The sequence below is a fragment of the Danio aesculapii genome, chromosome 9, assembly GCF_903798145.1.
Source record: "Danio aesculapii chromosome 9, fDanAes4.1, whole genome shotgun sequence".
Classification (NCBI taxonomy): Eukaryota; Metazoa; Chordata; class Actinopteri; order Cypriniformes; family Danionidae; genus Danio; species Danio aesculapii.
Window position 1 is genome coordinate 23,541,434 of NC_079443.1, and position 20,344 is coordinate 23,561,777.

The 20,344-nt window shown below is 33.1% G+C and overlaps 1 protein-coding gene across 1 annotated transcript in view; it reads right to left on the bottom strand.

The window, feature by feature from the left end:
• The window catches only part of fn1a (fibronectin 1a), a 66,796-nt gene that overhangs the window by 20,249 nt on the left and 26,203 nt on the right, over positions 1-20,344 (bottom strand). The window contains exons 19-30 of the mRNA XM_056465229.1: positions 16,236-16,514; positions 15,281-15,544; positions 13,360-13,454; positions 12,593-12,761; positions 12,385-12,471; positions 11,263-11,454; positions 9,176-9,448; positions 4,630-4,821; positions 4,450-4,539; positions 2,807-3,073; positions 2,438-2,554; positions 750-914 (exon numbers count right to left, since the gene is read on the bottom strand). Of these exons, the coding sequence (XP_056321204.1) occupies positions 750-914; positions 2,438-2,554; positions 2,807-3,073; positions 4,450-4,539; positions 4,630-4,821; positions 9,176-9,448; positions 11,263-11,454; positions 12,385-12,471; positions 12,593-12,761; positions 13,360-13,454; positions 15,281-15,544; positions 16,236-16,514 (2,190 nt within the window). The remainder of the gene's footprint in view (positions 1-749; positions 915-2,437; positions 2,555-2,806; positions 3,074-4,449; positions 4,540-4,629; positions 4,822-9,175; positions 9,449-11,262; positions 11,455-12,384; positions 12,472-12,592; positions 12,762-13,359; positions 13,455-15,280; positions 15,545-16,235; positions 16,515-20,344) is intronic.

Sequence of the window (20,344 nt, forward strand, 5' to 3'; positions counted from 1 at the left end):
CTTGAGAGAAAAGGGTCAATGCAAAAAATGGGAGATGCGAATGAATTTGCTAAATAAACACTGACGTATTCAAGATTTCACCCACATGAGAAATCAACTATTTCTCTGTTATGCAAGCCTTGTAGGCAACCAATACTACAGCCAGCCACTCTAACAAAAGATTCGCTTCACTTTAGGACTGAAACCCAGCTTCTGCCTCCCAAAGAGGTGAAATGTCTGAAGAGATTCATCAGTAATAATACTCATACTTACTAAATAGATGTGTAACAAATTTGCATGATGCCAATCTATTGTCATCACTGGCTTCTCAGAAAAAATGATTTCTCAAACACTGTAGTTGTTGTAAAGATGTGGAAGAATTTGGTGTGTGCTGTTGACATGTCACATTGTGAATGCAATCACATTTTATTTTCACTTCCAAAAGATGATGGCTTAGTCTCAAATCGATACAGTGAAACCATTGCCATGGTTATATATTCAGAAATTACATGTGGTGTAAGTTGAACAATAATCACAAAACTATTGAGTCAGAGCAGAGTAGACTCTGTGAAAGGAGGGTTTTAGAGGGACCAGATTGGTGAACAAATTATTTCAGATACTTGAGAAAAGATGTGATACTAAATTGCATATTACAAGAAAATGTAAGTCGTTTTTGGACAAATAAAAACCTTTTGTAGGACACTTCTAAAATAACATAATTGGGGCATTATTTAAAAGAAAAAAGATAGAAAGGTTATTAGATAGTTTACCGGTTCTATGTTTAACATGGATGGGAGTGCTGGATGCAGGGCTGTCCCCTCTACCAGTCACAGCATAAACAGTAATGGTGTAATCAGTGCCTGGACGTAGATCTTCAATAGTGGCTGTAGACTGGGAGCCAGGAACCATAAATTCCAGAGGAGCATCAGAACCACCTGGATTGAAAAATATCCAAACGGTTAAGCATCAAATCCATTAGTCCAAAATGATGGCACAGTTTGTTTAGAGTAAAAGCCTGTTCACACCAGCATCAAATATAATCATGTATTGATAGAAGACTCAAATGATGATTCACACATTTTTAATGCCACATATTACCTTCAAAAGGGGTTTTTAAATGTATATTCTCTCAGACTGTGCATAAAGCTGACCAACCAACCGAGCCACTGCTGGTAAAACAATACACTAATGAAGCTCATGAACAGTATTTTTCTAAGTAAATAGTAAATGAGAAATCCAGAATTGTTTACTTTACTGGGATGTTTATTAAATAACATTAAATGTAAAATACAAAAATGGCTACTTGAAGAAGTTCTTAAAATTAAACCTTTTATTTATTTATTTATATATATGTATTTATATATATTTATTTATATCGCATTATCGAAATATCGCATTGTTAAAATTGTTTAGTGGGGGAAAATGTATAATTAATCTTTCAAACATTTCACACACAATCTTTTGAGAAATATATTATTATTGCTTAACTACTTCATCAAAAGCAAGGACATAAAACTATATTGAATGCCTTTAAAAACAGGCATTTAATTCCTGGATGAAGTACTAATTGTTTCCATCGTTGTCATATAGTACAATAATACAGTTGCAAAGAATTACACTTTTTAGGGGGGTGTTTGCTTGGTTTTTAAGACACTAAGTGGATATGCACTTCTTCCATTAGTTAGTTATTGCAGTAGTTATTAGAGTTGACTGTTATATTTATAAATTGTACATTACATAGTTTTTTCATTTACCATTGTGTAAGCACAGCAATGTTTCCACTGACTGCTCTTATTGTATTGACATGTTTGCAGGTAAATGTGTAAACAGTTCTGCTTTGTTTATCATGTCAAACAATATAATTTTTCATTTTATCACCATTGTTAAAATCTAAAATAGATGATAATTATCAAGATAAATCTGGCTTATATATAGACTATTGATTAATGAGCAACAAATAAAAAATGTATCAAAAATAAAAACGCAACGGTAACACTAAAATAATGGTCCATTAGTTGATGTTAGTTATATTTACTAACATGATTAAACAATTAGTAATACCTTTATTACAGTATTTATTTATTTATTTTTGTTAACATTAGTTAATATTGTTTAAGTTAAATAACATTAGTTCATTAACAAAATGTTGGATTTTAATAATGCATCAGTTAATGTCAAACTATAATTCATAAATGCTTTACAACTTAATGTTAGTAAATACATTAACTAATGAACCATTATTCTAAAGTGTAACAAATGTTCTATTAATATTTTTTTGCAAAAGTTTTCATAACGTTTTTGATGGCTGTATGCATGTAAATCGCCATCCTTTATTTAGCTCAACTGCCATTATATGCATTACAATAGAACATTTGTGCTAAACATTTGTGAGGGTGTGAACAGGCCTCCAGTTAAATAACTGGAACAGCCTTATTTCGACAGGATCCAAATCCCTTACCTGACTCTCCATGTGTTATCCTGTAGTACCGCACAGTGACAGAGGGGGCATCCCAGCGAACGGTGATGCTGGTCGGCGTTGAGGAGATCACTTCCAGATCAGTAGGAGCATCAGAGACTAACAGGAAAAACAGCAATAAGACACAAATAATACCAATATGTTCTAAAGCAGTGTTTCCCCTGTTCCTGGAGGCACACCAACAGTACATATTTTGGATGTCTACCTTATCTGACCCATTAACTTCAAGTTTTGGATGAGTTTGTTCTGATGAGTTTAATTAAAAAAAAGAGGTTGAAAATGTGTACTGTTGGTGTGCCTTTGGAAACATGGTTGGGAAACACTGTTCTAAAGTGATAAGTAAGAGCATACTGGTAGACTGAGTTCCAGTCAAAGGCAGACTGTCTCTGGATCCACTGACGGCATAGACACTGATGCTGTACTCAGTCTCCGGGGTCAGGCCTGTCAGGGTGAAGTGGCTCCTTGAGGGGGGCAGTCTCTCCTCTTTAGCTCGTCCACCACTGGTCATCTGGTAGCGGATTCGGTATCCTGAGATGATGGCCCGAGGAGCCTGCCAGTGCACGGTGAAGGAGTTGGTGCCCACATCAGAGAACTGAAGGCCGACAGGGGCATCAAAAACTGAGAAGTAAAATGCACAAGTTAGTCAACCAACACAACAGGTTAGCAGAAGTGTTGTTTTTTTATTTTATAGCAAGGACTTTCAAATATATACTTGAGAGGGAACTCCATCCAATATATTCATACATTATAAACCATGGTAACACTTTATTTTGATGGTCTATTTGAGTATTAGTGGGCTGTCTGCTTAATATTTGTTGATACTGCTCCTTTAACAGACATTTAACTGACTGTAAGAAACTTTGTAAGTACATGTCAATTTACACACCCTAACCCCAACCCTAATCCTAACCTAACAGTCTACTTATAATCTAATGAGAATTAGTTAGCATGTAGATGCAATGTAACTAACGGACCATCGAAATAAAGTGTGACCAAAACCATAAATGTGAGCTTGCACTGAAAAACATGATTGATTGAATTTACTATATTTTTTAGGGTTAGTTGTTGCAAATTTATATGGGTTGAATCTAAACAAATTCAATTGATAATGTTCATCTTAATGTGTTTGTTTAAATTCAGCCTAAATTGTTTGCAACCACTTTTTTGTCTTATGTTGCAAGGGAAATTTGATAAATACACAGTATGGTTCAGAACTATTGATTTTATGCCCCAAATAATTAGAATATTAAGCAAAGATCCTGTTCCATGAAGACTTTAAGTCAATTTCCTACTGTAAATTTATCAAAACTCAATTTTTGATTAGTAATGTGCATTGCTAAGCACTTTATATGGATTATTTTCTCAAAATGTAGATTTTTTTCTTTTAACCCTACAATTCTAGATATTCAAATAGTTGCCAAATATTGTCCCATTGCAACAAATGAAAAGCTTATTCAATAAAATGCGGCTAAATAATAAAATTCAATAAAAAGCATCATCTGAAATAATTCAAATATTAAAATAAAAGAATTTCATAAGTGTACCATTTCATGTTGTTGATGTAGTTACAAATGTTGATTCCCAAATGATGTAAATTACAAACAACAAACTTTTCACCTAATCATAAAACACCCTACAGTTAGCACTTATAAGAAATTAATAAAAATTATTTGGTACACAAATATTATTGATTAAACTTAATATCCAGAAAACACATCTACATGTATAAACAAGGCTAGAGAGTTTTAGTGTGTGCGTGCAGATATGTAAATATTAACAATTAGAATTATTGTATGGAGATGTTTACTTGTTAGTTTCCCTTTATTAGCTGCATGTAACTTTCTGAGATTTTCTAAACAACTCAAACATCTTTTCAATTTTGTCATACACAAGTAACTAAAATTGATTTTGTCTACATACATCTCTAAATATAATGTACTGTCAACATCATCCATCCAAAAACCCAAATTTTTCAGTTTCCCCCACAAACTTACCAGTTCTCTGGGTGCCGATGGCAGGTGATCCCTCTCTGCCCTCATAGACACAAATCACACTCACCAGGTACTCTGTGTTGGGCACAAGATCTACAAAAAACACAGAGAGACCCATTTTTAGTGTGAGTTCATTAGAGATACTAAAGACAGGACTGTTTAATTCTGTTTTATGCCACGTACGGCGAAGGACGACAAAGTTTTCGCTTCCTTCCACAGTGCGTTCAGTGGTGTCGTCATCTTCATCAACTGGATGATAGCGGATGATGTATTGCTCAATATCTGAGGATTTGGGCACCTGAGGGGCTTTCCAGGTCACCAGCATAGTGTCTGCAGTCACTTCTCCGAATGACAGGCCATATGGGGCTGGGACAGCTGGGAAAGACAGGAAAAAAAAGGACATCATTTTATATTTATGTTGATTTATATTTAAGCTTCTCAATTTTTCTCATTTAAATTTGAGATTCAATTCAATTCATCTTTATTTGTATAGCGCTTTTACAATGTAGTATGTGTCAAAGCAGCTTCATATAAGAGATCATAGTAAATTGAATCAGTGTCAGTTCAGTTTTAAGGGCTTAAGATCAGTTCTCAGATTCTCATTTCAGTTTAAAAGTTGATATTGAAAGTTTATATTGATTGCTATTTTTTAGTTTAGTGTAATTGTACTATTTATTTATTTTTTTATAATACTTATTATTCATTTATTTAGATGCAATTTTTATATTTAAATTTTCAGTTTATTTTACATAAGATATTTTTATTTTATTTAATTATATAATTTAGGACAGGTGATACAGATCAGGAACAACTGGGAGAGACTGGAAAAAAAAGTTTTATTTTTTTAAATTTCAATGTAAAAGTTGATTGACAATTTGAATTAAGCACAATTGTATTTTTATGTACACTTTAATAGTATAAATTAATAATTAATTTAATTTATAAATTTATATTTATTATAATTATTTAAATTTGTATTTTTTTTTTTACACTAAAGTTCAGTATTAGTTTTAATATTCAGTGCTTTCCACACATAGACTATATTAATGGCCGCCCAAGTATATTTAGTGACACAATTAGTTTCACATGCTCTTTAGACCCACAGAGACGTGCATTTTTGGGACTTCAAAAATTCATCCAGCCCGGGTTTCTAAATCTCCTAAAATGTCCGGAATTCAACTTTTGCTTTTGCTTTCTGAAGCTCGTATACGTTTTTATTACTCTTTTATTAACAACTACAGCCGCGATACAGAGAGGAAACGTTATTAATAGATTGTTGAATCTAAACGACTCAGGAAAACTTTACTATATTCAGAAAGGACGAAATGACATCTAAACTGGCTGCGAAATATATGTACAGGCCCGTAGACTGGGGCCGGTTGCACCAGCAGTGCGCAAGTTAAAACGTAGCCTAGTTGTGACTTAAAGGGACATTAAGTTACAATTTACACATCACTAAATATTTTTGTGTTGCACCACCGAACTTAGTTTATACGTAACACTGCATTACACCTAAATATTTACGACAGCCTCCCCCGACGTACAATGGTAGAAAAGATATGACCGCGAGATTAGTTTACATTGGGGAGCTTGCAATCATATCATCTCCCTCTGCCATAATTTTCTCCCAAATCTCGCATTGGTTTCGGTTTGTGAAGAGTTTACTTTTTTTAAATCAAGGAGTGTTTTTTGTTAATTGCAATTAAAATGAGAATTTCTTCATGACTGAGTTTTTCTCTCTGCTGTTTTTTCTATCATAATAGGATATAAAAAAACAAGTATGTTTTGATTACCTCATATGTGTTTTGCATGCATTCACGGCTCGCGATGCAGGTGTGTGCGTCATCTATTATTAGTGACTGACTATAATTTAATTTACTATAAAAGCGTAATTTATCATTTAATTTTCATAGGACAGTTATATATAGATGCATTAGTTGAAGAATTTTAAAGCAGTTTAATGTTTTCAATGCTTTTTATTGGATATTACATAATTTAATGTGACTACGAATGATTTTACGGAGAGCTTACGACCTACTAACTTACCTACTAACTTGGGTTTGCCCTAAGAACATGTGGTGCAACCCAACTGAGAACAAATTTAGCTACAAACTAGCTAGTAGTTACTAAGCCCCTAGTGTGGACTTTACGTTCAAGTTTAAGAAAGAACTAACGAACAGCTGGAGCAACCCTACCCTCACTGACAAAGGTCCAGATATTGTTTCATACATGAGCTCATTTGTCCTACTTTTACAGCTATTCCATAATAAATTGTGAAAATAACCCATTAAAGAAGGCTTTAAGACCAAGAGGAATCCTGTGTTGACTATTGCTTTGGCATGGCTGAGGAAAGTTGAATGTGCTGGTTTGTTATTTATTATTAGCCTAATAATGACAATAGGCTTTTAATTTAAAACTTTAACAGATTCCTATTTTTTTAATGATATGTGATGTAATACATTTGAATTAAAAAAATAAGTAGGCTATAGTTCTTATATTTCTTTATTCTAAATGTTTAGGAAGAGCTTTTGACAATTTAACAAGTGTGGCTGATGACCATCCAACAAGCTAATCCAGCAAAATACAGTTTAAAATGTCACTTAAATTCAGTTTTTCTATTTTCAAATAGAAAATAAGGCGAATAACTGCAAAAAAGGTCCACTTTGAGAAAAAAGAACCATTGCCTACAGGCCTGATGTACACCATTAGTAATGGTTAATCAACACATTTGCCTTATTTAAATCTACTCATCTTAATCTTGTAATTATGATAATTGTTAGAGACATTGTCTGTTTTTTTTTACTTTTCTGTCATTTATTTCTCGTTTGCTGATTATTTTAATAATTTGATGATGTTAATATATTACATAGGCTATTTTATATACATATCTAAAATGCTTTGGCATTCATATTTGCTTTGAACTTGGTGCACATGGCTCCAGAATGGCATAAAAGTATTTCTTTTTTATTTCAGTCTTTTTTTTATTACTTTAACCCACTGAAAAGAAACAGTGTCATAATGAATGCAAATTATATTTTATTTGTTGCATATAGTTAACTATTTATGTAATGTGGGTAAAAGGTGTTTTTATTCACCTGATTGAAAAGTGTTTCAATCCAGCTACCACTGCAAGTATATTTCAATCCTATGGGAAGCACTGACATTAATAGCTATTTCATAATTTTAGTATTTCTTTTACTTTTTTTTTTTAATACATATTTTTTACACCAGTTCTGATTGCTTTCATAAATGCTAAGACATCAGCATACTAAAACTTTAGTTTTAGGGCTTGTTTAAAAGCCACCGGAGGAGGAAAGAGTGGGAAAATGAGCACCATCTTTAGAGGTCTGACCAAGAATCTGTTTATGTGAAAAGCAGACTTCACACAGACTGATGCCATGTGGCTCCAGACACCAGTTTACTTCAGCACAAAAGAGAATGAGAAAGTAGAGGGAGTTTAAAAAAAAAAAAAAAAAAGTGAAAGGAAATAAATAAAGTGCTGAAACAAGACACAGCTGCTAGTGTTTCCTCAATCATCTTTCATACAGGAATATGGCTGCCATATGTATTTAAACAATGAAATATTGTAGCAACAAAGAGCATGAGTGTTTAACATGCAAGAAGGCACAGATTTATTGCACATACATCTGAGTCTACAGGCCATTACATTCACTTCAAATCCATGGAGAATGCTAAAATAATAAAAAAAAAAAAAAGACATTTTGACCTCCCATTAACACCAAACTCCTATTTTTATATACTGAAACACTAGTTTTTTATATCAATATTTTTATTCAGCAAGCCAAGAATCCACTAAACCAGTTTAAAGTTATAGATAAGATATTTTGACTCACCATTAACGCCCAACTGCTGCTACTTTTTAAATAAACATTACTGTTTGGGATCAGTAAGACTTTTTACTACAGTACTCTTATTCAGCAAAGACGCCACAAACTTATTTAAAAGTGCTAATAAAGATATTTGCAAAGCTATAACAGATTTCTATATCAAATAATCACAAATTTGAGTATCCACCTATCTGACATTTTGCAGGACAGGCCCAAAATTGCCCCAAAAATCATAGGCAGCATCCTGCATTTTTAATTGTGCCTGTATTGTTTTACTTTCCCTAAAATTAAAACAAAAAAGGTAATAAAAAGTACAAACCATGATACCCTAAAAAATACATTTATGCAGATATAATGTTTTAGCCAGTGCAGGGGTGTCCAAACTTGGTCCTGGAGGGCCGATGTCCTGAATATTTAAAGTTCCAACTGCAATTAAACATGCCTGAACAAGCTTAACGAGGTCTTTCTATACTACAAACTTCCAGGGAGGTGTGTTGAAAGAAGTTAGAGCTAAACTTGGCTGGACACCAAGAGTTTGGCCACCCCTGAGCTAGTGGCTAACTACTGCTAATAGATCTAAATAATGTGCTTCTTTTATGTCAGATTTAATGCAGACATAGTGTAGGGATGCAAACAAAAACAATGGTCCAAACATATGTCCTGTTTTACATTTTGAATTTCTAAAGCTTCCGAGAATCCAAAAAACACCACATGTTGATAAAAAAAAGTTATGATAGCTGTTTTAATATTAATATATGATTGAATTACCACTTGTTGGCTACAAAACAGTTTAATAACAAGCAGGAAATATTCATGGGCCAATGACATGACCACATTGAAACGCAGCCAAAACAGTCAAACAAACACACACACACACTTACCTGTTTGCTGTGTGATTGTGATGGGTTCGCTCTCTCCATTTTCTGTAATTGTGGTAACGGTGATGTCATAATCGATGCCTGGCTCCAGGCCGTGAACAGTATAAAAGCCTGTTGTGGGCTCCACAAATTCAACAAAGATCGGGACACTGTCCCCAGCAGCCAGAACTGTGATGCGGTAGCCGGTAACGGCGGTGGAGTTCAGAGGACTCCAGCTTAAGCCAATAGTAGAGTCAGTGACATTGATGAAGCTGAGATCAGTTATTTTGGGCACATCTAGAGGAGAGAAGATGCCCGAAACAGACAGACATGACACAGAGAGATGGAGGTAAGTCATCTGTCCAGAAAACAGACCTTCATGGTTCACATTGTGAAAATGGAACCATTGAGATTGAAAATTAGAAATTTGTGATGATAGAATATAGCATTATCACAAACTCTTATTTAATTGTGACCAAAACTGGATAAAAATGTGAAATGATGATTAGTTCTTATGTTCTGTCATCCAAAATAGGTTGATTGGTGAATCACAGCTGACTAATGAATCCCTGTATAGTAGGCAGCTTTTACGGATTGCCCAGAATTTTAGTATCTGTAGCTCTCATCCGCTGTCTGAGGCGTTTAACCTACTACCTTCGGGTCGAAGGTTTCAGGTGCTTTTTAGTAGGACAAAACATTGCAGGAATAGCTTTGTCCCATCATCTATTGTTGCTCTGAATAAATTGTAATATTTTATAATGTACTTTTGTATGTGTATATGTGGATATGTATACGTGTGATTTAATTGTAACAAATGCCAAACTTTGCTGCAAAATGAATCAACCTACGGGCACCAATAGAGTTAACTGAACTGATATCGACTGGTTATCATTAACCGATGACAAAAGAAACATAGGCTCATTGTTTCATTTCACATTTTTTCTTAATTAATAAAAAATATTTTTTATTAAATGAAAAGCTCACCAAAACACAAATAAAATATTCCTGATTATTGACTTCACCCCAGTTTATCTAAGATATTAATAAATGGAAATTACAATTTCAGAAGAAAACATTGCAGTTTTTCTTTCTTTCTCCATCTAATGCAGCTGAACAAGACTCAATGTAGACCAATTTAATAGTCCATAATCAGGTCTCTTCAAAGTTATGAACTTGGTCATTTAAGTATTGTATTTACATAATAATTTATGAGATCTGATTAGCCTTCAGTTGTACGCCTGAAACTTTTCCATGCCACGATTCAGCACGCCTCATTTTTGGGGGCTTTTCCACTGCCATCTGTACCTAGTACTTTTTTTTTAGTAACAACTCTGGTAAGGTTTCAAGCGAGCTGTACCATTACCAAAATGTGAGAGAATTGTCATTACCAGCATCATTGGATTTGTGAAAAGATACACCAAACTAAATTTAAATAGACAACAAACCCTATAAACAATTAGCAACAGCCATTACATCGGCAACATTCATTGCCTCCTTGTTGAGAGTTTGTTTGTTTGTCACGTTTACGATGTCACTGCAGTAGAGGTGGCACAACTCTAGCAATAATACCACCTACTTTAAGTAGTATTAAACGGCAGTAGAAATGCAAACCTAGCCAAGCAAAACCAAAACATCTCAGTTGAAAAGTAGTTAAAGAATAATATTTCAACAACTAATGTGACTAAAATGGGTTCAATTTAGAGCCCTGACATTTTTTAACTACTTGTCGCATTGGTTCAGCTGTGAGGCGATTAGGAACAGGTCAAAAATGACTTCACAAACCCTTTTTTTTTGTTGGGGTTGTGTGGATTACTTGCCTAATTCTAAGCTGCTTTAAGACCTTCAAAATTGGCACATGCTGAGCCCTCGACACTTGCATTAGATTAGAAACATTTCCCTGCAACATTTCATATACATCTTAGATGAACTGGGTGTAAATACTCAGGAATTTATTTTAGTTTTGGCTATACCATTCTGTTAATACCTTCTGTGTTTAATGTCTCAAAAAACATTAAAAGGCAAGTATTTAATTAATTATACTGACACACACCCTCATTGAATGCTTACTGACACAGATTAGTTGTGATTTTGGTTTAAAGAAGCTTTTATACCTGGGGTTACAGTCGTGGAGACAGGAACGCTCTCCATGTCATCCTTCACAGTAAACACGCTGACATTGTACTCCACTCCTGGACTCAGGTTCTCTAATGTGCACGAGTTCTGTCCGGCCTTCACAAACTCCTCCAGCGAATTTCCCTGCTGGCCTTTGGTGGGGGTGCAGGTCACTCTGTAGCCCGTGATGTCTGTGGGAACAGGACAAGTTTAGCAAGAGGTGAATTTGCAGCGTGAACACAAGCTCACTGAGATCACTGCACACACTCTCATTGCACACAGTGTTCCTGTTCTTTCTTTTTAGAACAAAATATTTTCGAATGATCTTTCCAGTTTTTGCAATTACTGAACTACTGTGATTTCTGCACAAGGAACGTTTCATTCAATTTATTATTCAACAAATATCTATTTTTTTTTTTTTGTAGTCATTGCAGTAGGCTTCAAGTTAAACTTTTATTGTTTCTACTGTTGCAGCACCTTGAGTCTAAGAAAGGCACATTATACATAAAGTTTATTAGTAGTATTTTTATTGTATTATACTGATTTCCTGCTCAAGAAACATTTCTTATCATCATCATCATTGAAAACAGATGTGCTGCTTAATGTTAGGATTTATATATAATATTTCTATCTATCTAAAACAATGCTAAATGTCTTCATTTTTAATCCGTTTAATGCAGTTGTTATAAGTATATACAAGATCTTTTTGAAAAATAGATATTTTACTGACCCCAAGCGTGTGGAAAAAGTTTAAAAAGAACATATTAATAAAATATTGGTAACATTTTAAAATGCGGGTGCAGTAATATGCATTTAATAAACCCTTTATTAATGATTTCTGCATCAGCAACAAATAAACATTCTATATACATCATTGATTACTCAAAATGTTCTTAAGTTAAAGTTAAGTTTAACAACTCATAATAAATGAATTCCCTCATAACATAGTATAACTCAACCTGTATTATAATAGGTGTTACCAAATCTCTTCACTAGACGTGTTAATGCATACTTTCTTAATTAAAGCATTATATTCTTTAAAATAGTAGCATATATTAATAATTACATTTGAACAACCACATTAAGCAACATTTGCTCTATTCTGAGCTCTCAGCACCAACCTGGGATTTTAGCATCATTCCACTGAACGGTCAGCTCTCCGGTGTTGGGGTTGGACTCCAGGTTCAGATCAGTGGGTGGAGAAAGAGCTGTGGACAGACAGATAGACAGACATCAGAGAACTTCACCAACAGTCTGAGAAAGCTTCAATGACCTTTATTTTAAAAGGACAGAAAAAAGTTTTTTTTTTTTTTTTTTTTTTAGACTTACGAGTGACCACACGTCGAGTGATAGGGTTTCCATGCTCTTGACCACTGATAACCGGCTGGACGCTGTACGTGTACTCAACTCCAGGGGTCAGACCTGAGATGAGGACACTACCAGACTCTGAGATCACATCTCTAGGGGCTTCTCCACCTTGGCTGGGTCTCACAGTCAACTGCAGAGCAGAATAATAATAAATTAGCCTTTAGTGGCATACACTGTAAAAAGTGAAAATTTAAACAAATTAATTTGACTTGTAACAATTAAATGAATTGTGTTTGACATCTGGTATATCTGTGCTTTTTAAAACACTAATGGTTGAGTTTAAGGCATGGGGAAGGGAGGGTCAGTCGATTGGTTAGTTAGTCAGTCAACAGCTCTGGTGGATTTACATGAGAACAGCAGGCGCAAATGGCAATGTATAACAGAATGGTGAAAACAAAAACTGCAAAAAAAAAAAAAAAACTTAGCTCCTGGGACGTATTTTAGAATTCTCCAGAAATGCATCATAGAGGTACATACATACATACATACATACATACATACATACTGTATATAGGTCTGTCTTTAAAGGTCTTTACACATGAGAAGTTATGAAAAATGATTAAAATTCCTTTCTAAAAAATGTTCTGTACTGGCAAGAAAAGATAGTTTATAATGCAATCGTGAATAAAATGTGTGTGAATGTGAGAAAGATGAATGTCAAAAGTCGGTTTCTCAAGAGTGATGACCTGAAGCTGTGCTTCAGTGTCTCTGGTGTGCTTCAATCATACCTTGTATCCAATTTTGGGCACAGGGCTCCAGGAGACAATGATGGAAGTGTCTGTGACATCAGTGCTGAAGGACGGCGCATTTCCCATTAGAGGAGCTGAAAGCCAGAAAAGCATTGTTGTCTTTAACGCCATAATTATTCTCAGATGGTTAGACAGCAATTCATTGTTTATTAATCATTAAAATATTCCACAGACTGAGGTTACTTCATGATTTTGTTAAAGATTGGGTTTAAATTGTGATGTTACTAAATAGTGGTCATAAATGGTTATTGAGAGAGTTTTTTTACCCAGTTGAAACGAGTAAAATCTTAAACACGAAAAATGTATTTTCCAAATATTTTAGCTTATCAACAAGAGTTCTATTTAATAGTAAAATATTTTAGGTAAAGGTTTTCTCTTAAAACGTGTTCACAAAGCTGCAGAGATAAACTTTTACCAAGAATTTAAAGAGAAGTCTTAAAGGGATAGTTCACGGAAATATATAATATGAAGGCTTCAGATGCAAAACCCTCTAAATCCATAAGACCTCTTTTTTCTTGTAAATGAGAATTTACTATCAGGCTCCTTTAATTAGGCTCAGAAGGTTCATTTTATAGATAATGAAAAGGTTATTAGCAGGTAAATAAAATAACTTTATTTCATAAATGTCACTGCAGACAATTCTATAGTTTTTAACAAGGTAAATTTTCTTTTGTGTCAAAACCAACATGAAATACGTTACACAAACCACCTATCATAAAAGCAGGCGTATCAGCACGCAGTTACATTGAAAACATATGATTCGATTCGTACCATCTGATTGGTTCTCGGAACATAGCGGCTTTTGCTGTCAAAGACAAGTGGTGTTTAGAGGCTTTTGCCAACAGACTGTTATTTCTGAATGGGCTGACGCTGGGATTTAGATGATTTGAGGCAAAAATATTTGTTAAACATGTACTATGTGCCTAAAGCATTCACTCAATATCATTATCCCATTTTTGGGGGAAGTGGTGTTCAGTGGCTTTTGCATCTGAACTCTTCATATATATATATATATATATATATATATATATATATATATATATATATATATATATATATATATATATATATATATATATATATATATATATATATATATATATATATATATATATATATATATATATATATATATATATATATATATATATATATATATATATATATATGAAGTCTAGCTAGCAAACTAGCTTGGAAAAAGTCAAGGGTGAGTAAATGATGGCGTATTTCCATTGTAGACATATTAAAAAAAAACACTAAAAAAAATTAAATTATTGCCACAATCAAATAATTAATATAACATGCAGGCTAAGTGAAGAATTACCTTTTAAAAACTTTGTTCCTTGCCTTTAATGTTATGGACATTTTCTGCCAATATTACAAGTTCATGTATTTTCTAAGAAAATCATGAAGAAAATCTATTTTAAATGCTTTTAAATGCAATTTTTGAAAAATGCATAAAAATAAAATTTTTGGTATATATGTATTTTTTTCTTCTAAATGATATTTTACGGTATTTTTGAGTAAATCTAAAATATATCCAAAACATATTTCTTTACATTTTGGGACTATCTCTGTGATTAAGACTAAAAGTTTTTTTTTTCTTCTCCTAAGCAGATTGCCGTCAACAGCCATTTTAGGAAGTTTTGTGGATCTTAGTGACTAATGATTTCTCTTCACTGCTCTAAATCATTTACAGATTTATGAGCTTGTTTTGGCACTAAAATGTTTTGTAAATTACTCTTAGAGCAAATAAGGAATCCTAAATTTAGAACTGAAACAGCCATTTTTTAAAGAATTTCTACTAAATGTGCAAGTTAGGAGCTACTTTTAGCCTTAAGATATTTTGTAAATACCGCCTCAGATTAGGACGTTTTCAGACAGACAGGCAGAAACTCACTTGTGGCGAAGGTGGCGATGGAGCCTTCACTGAGCACGTTTCCTCTCTCCGCATGCAGAGTGGCAGTGTATTCGGTGTCCGGCTTTAGGTTGAGGAGGGTGTACTGCGAGAGACGGCGAGGAATATGCAGCTGTTTGGGGTTGGAGCCCTCGACTATCAGGAAAAGCCTGTAACCGGTGATCTGAGCAGTAGGAGGCAGCCAGACGATCACAGCACGGTCTTCAGTAACGTTGGAGAAGTAGATGTCAGTGGGGGGATCGGGCTCTGGAGAGAAAGATGTACAGAGTCAGTGCAGATAATTAGCCATGATGTATTTAACTGTGCATTTGTCAAACTGCTTATCTGATTACTTACTGTAGTATGAAGACTACAGTAAGTCTTCATAGTTTTCATATTTATTTATTTTGTGTTGTCACTTGTCACTTTATGTACACTGGAGACTTTTGTAGCCAAAACAAATTCCTTGTGTGTGTGTGAAGCACATTTGGGAATAAAACTGATTCTGAAGACCGTAATCATTGATTTTATACTCATTTTAGTTAATATATATTTTGTATTTTTAAGGACGTAAAACATCCTTAGTTTAAGAGATAAGAGGAAGAGAATAATACTTGAATTGAATTAATTTTATTTAATTTTGTAAACTTTAAATAACTTTTTAAACTTTTTTAATATAATAAATAAATGAATAATATTCATTATAAAATTTTATATGAAATAATTGAAACATAATTTAAAATAATTGCCTTATTATAATATAATATAATATAATATAATATAATATAATATAATATAATATAATATAATATAATATAATATAATATAATATAACATAATATAATATAACATAATATAATATAACATAATATAATATATGAACAGATTAATATTGAGGCATGCTTTCTATGAATGCAGTCTGATTTTTACTTCTCAGTAGAATTTTTTATTCTCTCACTTGTAGCTTGCTCTCCCACCAGCGGCTCACTCTCCTCTCCTGATTTGAGGGCAAAGATGAAGAAGCGGTAGAGGGTGCCGGGCTGGAGGTGTGAGATTTCAGCATAGGCATTCTGTGTTACTGGATACGGCACTTCTTTCTCAATCAAGCCATCTGGACCCACTTCACCCACAGACACACGGTACCCAGACACCTCAGTAGATGGAGAAGTCCAGGTGATCGTCATCTTTGAGTCAGACACCTCATAAAACTGCAGATCGGTTGGAGAAGGCACTTCCTCTGTAGGCAGAAAATGAATATTTTTTCTTTTATAATTTACTGAAAAAAGTTTTATGCTATCTAGTTATGAACCGATCAACATTTAAATTAGTTAAAAAATGTGGAATTGCAAAATTAGATCTAGTAAAAACTAAGTAAAAAATAGAAACAAATCAAATTTAAAACAAGAGTACATGAGCAATGTATTAATATATTTTAATCGCAAGATGCAGTCAGATTTAGAGACGCGAATATTGCATATTAGTTTGAGCTTGACATGATATACACTGTAAAAAAAAATCTGTTATTTTAAGTTTTTTCTCAGCAGCTGGGGTGCCCGAAAAAACCCGTAAAATAATGGGCATTAAATTACAGAAATTTACCGTAAAAATAAGAGACGTTAAATTACAGAAATTTACCATAAAAATAACAGACGTCAAATTACAGAAATTTACCATAAAAAACAGGCATTGAATTACAGAAATGTACCATAAAATTACAGACGTTAAATTACAGAAATTTACCAAAAAATAACAGGCGTTAAATCACAAAAATTTATCATAAAAATAACAGGTGTTAAATTACAAAAATTTACCATAAAAATAACAGGTGTTAAATTACAAAAATTTACCATAAAAATAACAGCTGTTAAATTACGAAAATTTACCATAAAAATAACAGGTGTTAAATTACAAAAATTTACCATAAAAATAACGGCCGTTAAATTACAAAAATTTACCATAAAAAATAACAGCCGTTAAATTACAAAAACTTACCATAAAAATAACGGCCGTTAAATTACAAAAATTTTTCATAAAAATAACAGCCGTTAAATTACAAAACTTTATTGTAAAAATAACAGATGTTACATTACAGAAATGTACCAGAAATTTCAGTTTAAAGAAATGCATGTACTTTAACGTCTGTTATTTTACGGTAAATTTCTGTCATTTAACAGTGGTTATTTTAAGGTTGTTGTTTTTTTTCAGCACCCCAGCTAAAGTAAAATGACTCAAAAATAACAGATTTTTTTTTTTTTTACAGTGTACCTTTATCTTTGTGAAATGATCCAAAATTAAGTGTAAACAAAAAAAGAACAGTAGACAACCTGAATAAAGTATGGAACAGAAGCAAAAAAAGAACGCCAGTTTTAATGTCTGGCCGGTTAAAGGATAATTTCTCCCAAAAAGGAAAATTCTGTTATTAATTACTCACCCTCATTTCGTTCCAATAACCTTATTCACCAAATTAGGATCTTTTCATCCTCCATAGACAGCAAGGGTCCAGAGACATTCAAAGTCCAGAAAAAGAATCAACAGCTTTGTCAAAACATCCCATGTGACTTCACTGGTTCAACTGTAATCATACGAAGCTCCAAGAACACTTTTGTGCATCCAATTTTTTTTTTAAACTACTTTGTCTTTTATTGTCTACATCTTCCATGTCAGATTAGTGTGAGCGTTTACTACACACTGTAAAAAAAACCTGGTTGCCTTAAAATGTTAAGCTCAATCAAATTAACCTTATGAGTCTATTGAACTTATATTATGTTAAACTGACTTAAAGCAGCTTGCATAACTTATTAAACTAAGTTAATCATGTTCTGACTTATTTTTATAAGTTACAATGAACTAAAAACATGGTGTCATGACTAATTGATCATATTTTTTACCATGCAGTCAGTCTAAAGGCGATACGTCATTCTGCCTATAGTAAACACACATTGTTATCTGGCGTGGAAGAGAAAGGAAGTAAGACAAATGGCAAAAAAAGTTGCTTTCACTGTTTTTTTTTTTTTTGCCTAAAAAACGTATTGGTGCTTCGGACAGTTGAACCACTGAAACCACATGGACTGTTTTGACAATATTTTAGGTTTTGAACATCTATGGAGGATTAGGGAGCTCTCATTTAATTTAAAATATATTAATTAGTGTTCTGAAGTGGAACAAAAGCCTCAGGGGATTGGAACAATCATCTCTATTGCTTTCATTATACTCATAAAAGCACAAAACGAACAACCATTACCCTTTTCTGCCTCTTGACTCCTAAAGCCTGATTTTAACCTTCCTTAAGTTTATCATAGCCTCTCACTCAGACATGGCAATCCACATGTTTACCATTCTGTAAACTTGCTCATCTGGGCAAAGGAATTTAGACACCCTACTGACAGACCAAACGTCCTGACAGGCGAAAGAATAATAGGCTTTCAAGACTTGTTTGTTTTAAACCCAGCCATAATGTTTCAGCAGACATCAAACTCTCGCTGCATGGAAAGCTGAACTGTTTTTTTTTTTTTTGCAGCATCAGAAGAATCAAAGCATATTCTAAAACTCAATGTGGGTAAACAGTAGATAAACATCTTCTCAATGAAACCCATACAGATTTGTAAAGTTGCAATGTTTGCTGATTTACCAGACGTCTGAAATGTTTTCAGAGCCGGTCCCCATAAAAAAAAAAAAAAAAAAAAAAAGATTTTCGGCACTTTATACCCTATAAGGATTCACAGGCGTTTGGACGCCGACTAGCTGACTCAACCTAAATGTGATCTTATCTTTGGGCTGCCAGACAAAACACCTAAATCCAGTCAAAAGAAAACAGTAAAAGACATTTATGGCTTGATGACATCATGCTATGTTTACACTGCACCGTTGAGATCAGACCATTTGTTAAACAGAGCTTATTATCTTCACATGTATCCTGGCACACATCTGAGGTCAAGTAACACATCTTCGTTTTAAAAAACGGGTGGGTGAATCTCATAAAACCTGCCAAGATCTGATCTAGACCATAATTCACCCCTAAAAACTAACTAAAGACATATACAGTCATTTTATGAAAAGGAAAGGTTATAAACACATTGCTTTTCTGTTTACACCAAATTTAATTTATAAAAGTGATTTTTATTTACCTAGAAAGTAGATTTAAATCCATTTCTGTAATTAATCATTGAATACTAATGGTTAAGTGTCTGATTATCATTTCAAATCACTTCATTTCATTCCACATATCAGATATATTTATATAAAAACAAATAAAAGAATATCTGATCATGCTATTATATTGGAAGAATAATATTTATTAAAAGCTTTTTGCCAACAACACCAAAGTAAAACCTAATTGTTAGAAGGACGGTGGCAATGTAAAAGATTAAACACTAAAATTAAACAGCATTTTGTGGCTTCACAGTATTCCTAAGATATAGATCTTATCTTACATCTTATTTTGTGTTAAAAAATTCCAATCTTCTCAAATCTCTTTATTTTTATTTTTTTAAACACAAAATTAGATGCACAAATAAACAAATTAATAATAGAATTAATTTCTTGTGGAAAACCTGATCCGGCCCAGCCTCACCAAGGCTCTGCCTCCAGCGGCCCCCAGGTAAATTGAGTCTTTTGAGTGTGTTTTCTAGTCAGTTTACGATATATTAAGTTTGCTTTTGTGTATTTGAGTCCGTGTGAGTGTTTTTGAATCTATATATATAGTCTGTTTGAGTTTAATAAAAAACTTTTAGATGACATTTGGTAAGAATAACACGTTTTCATGCTTAAGACTAAAAATCTTTTTTTTTTAATTTAATTCTAAATTTATTTCTTTGCTAAAAAATAAAAAAAATGGTTTCATGCTATCATCATCTGAACAACATCTGCTATAAATGTCTGAAAGCATGGCAAGAATGCGAAAAAAATAAAATAAAATGACAATTTTAAATAAAATTGGAAAGAATTGTCATTGAAAGTTTTTAGAATAAAACAAAAATGTAAAAAAGTAATAAATAGTACGTTCAGTGGTCTCCTAATCTAATAATGTGCATAATTATAATGGTGTTACAATGCGTAAAGGAGCTCTTA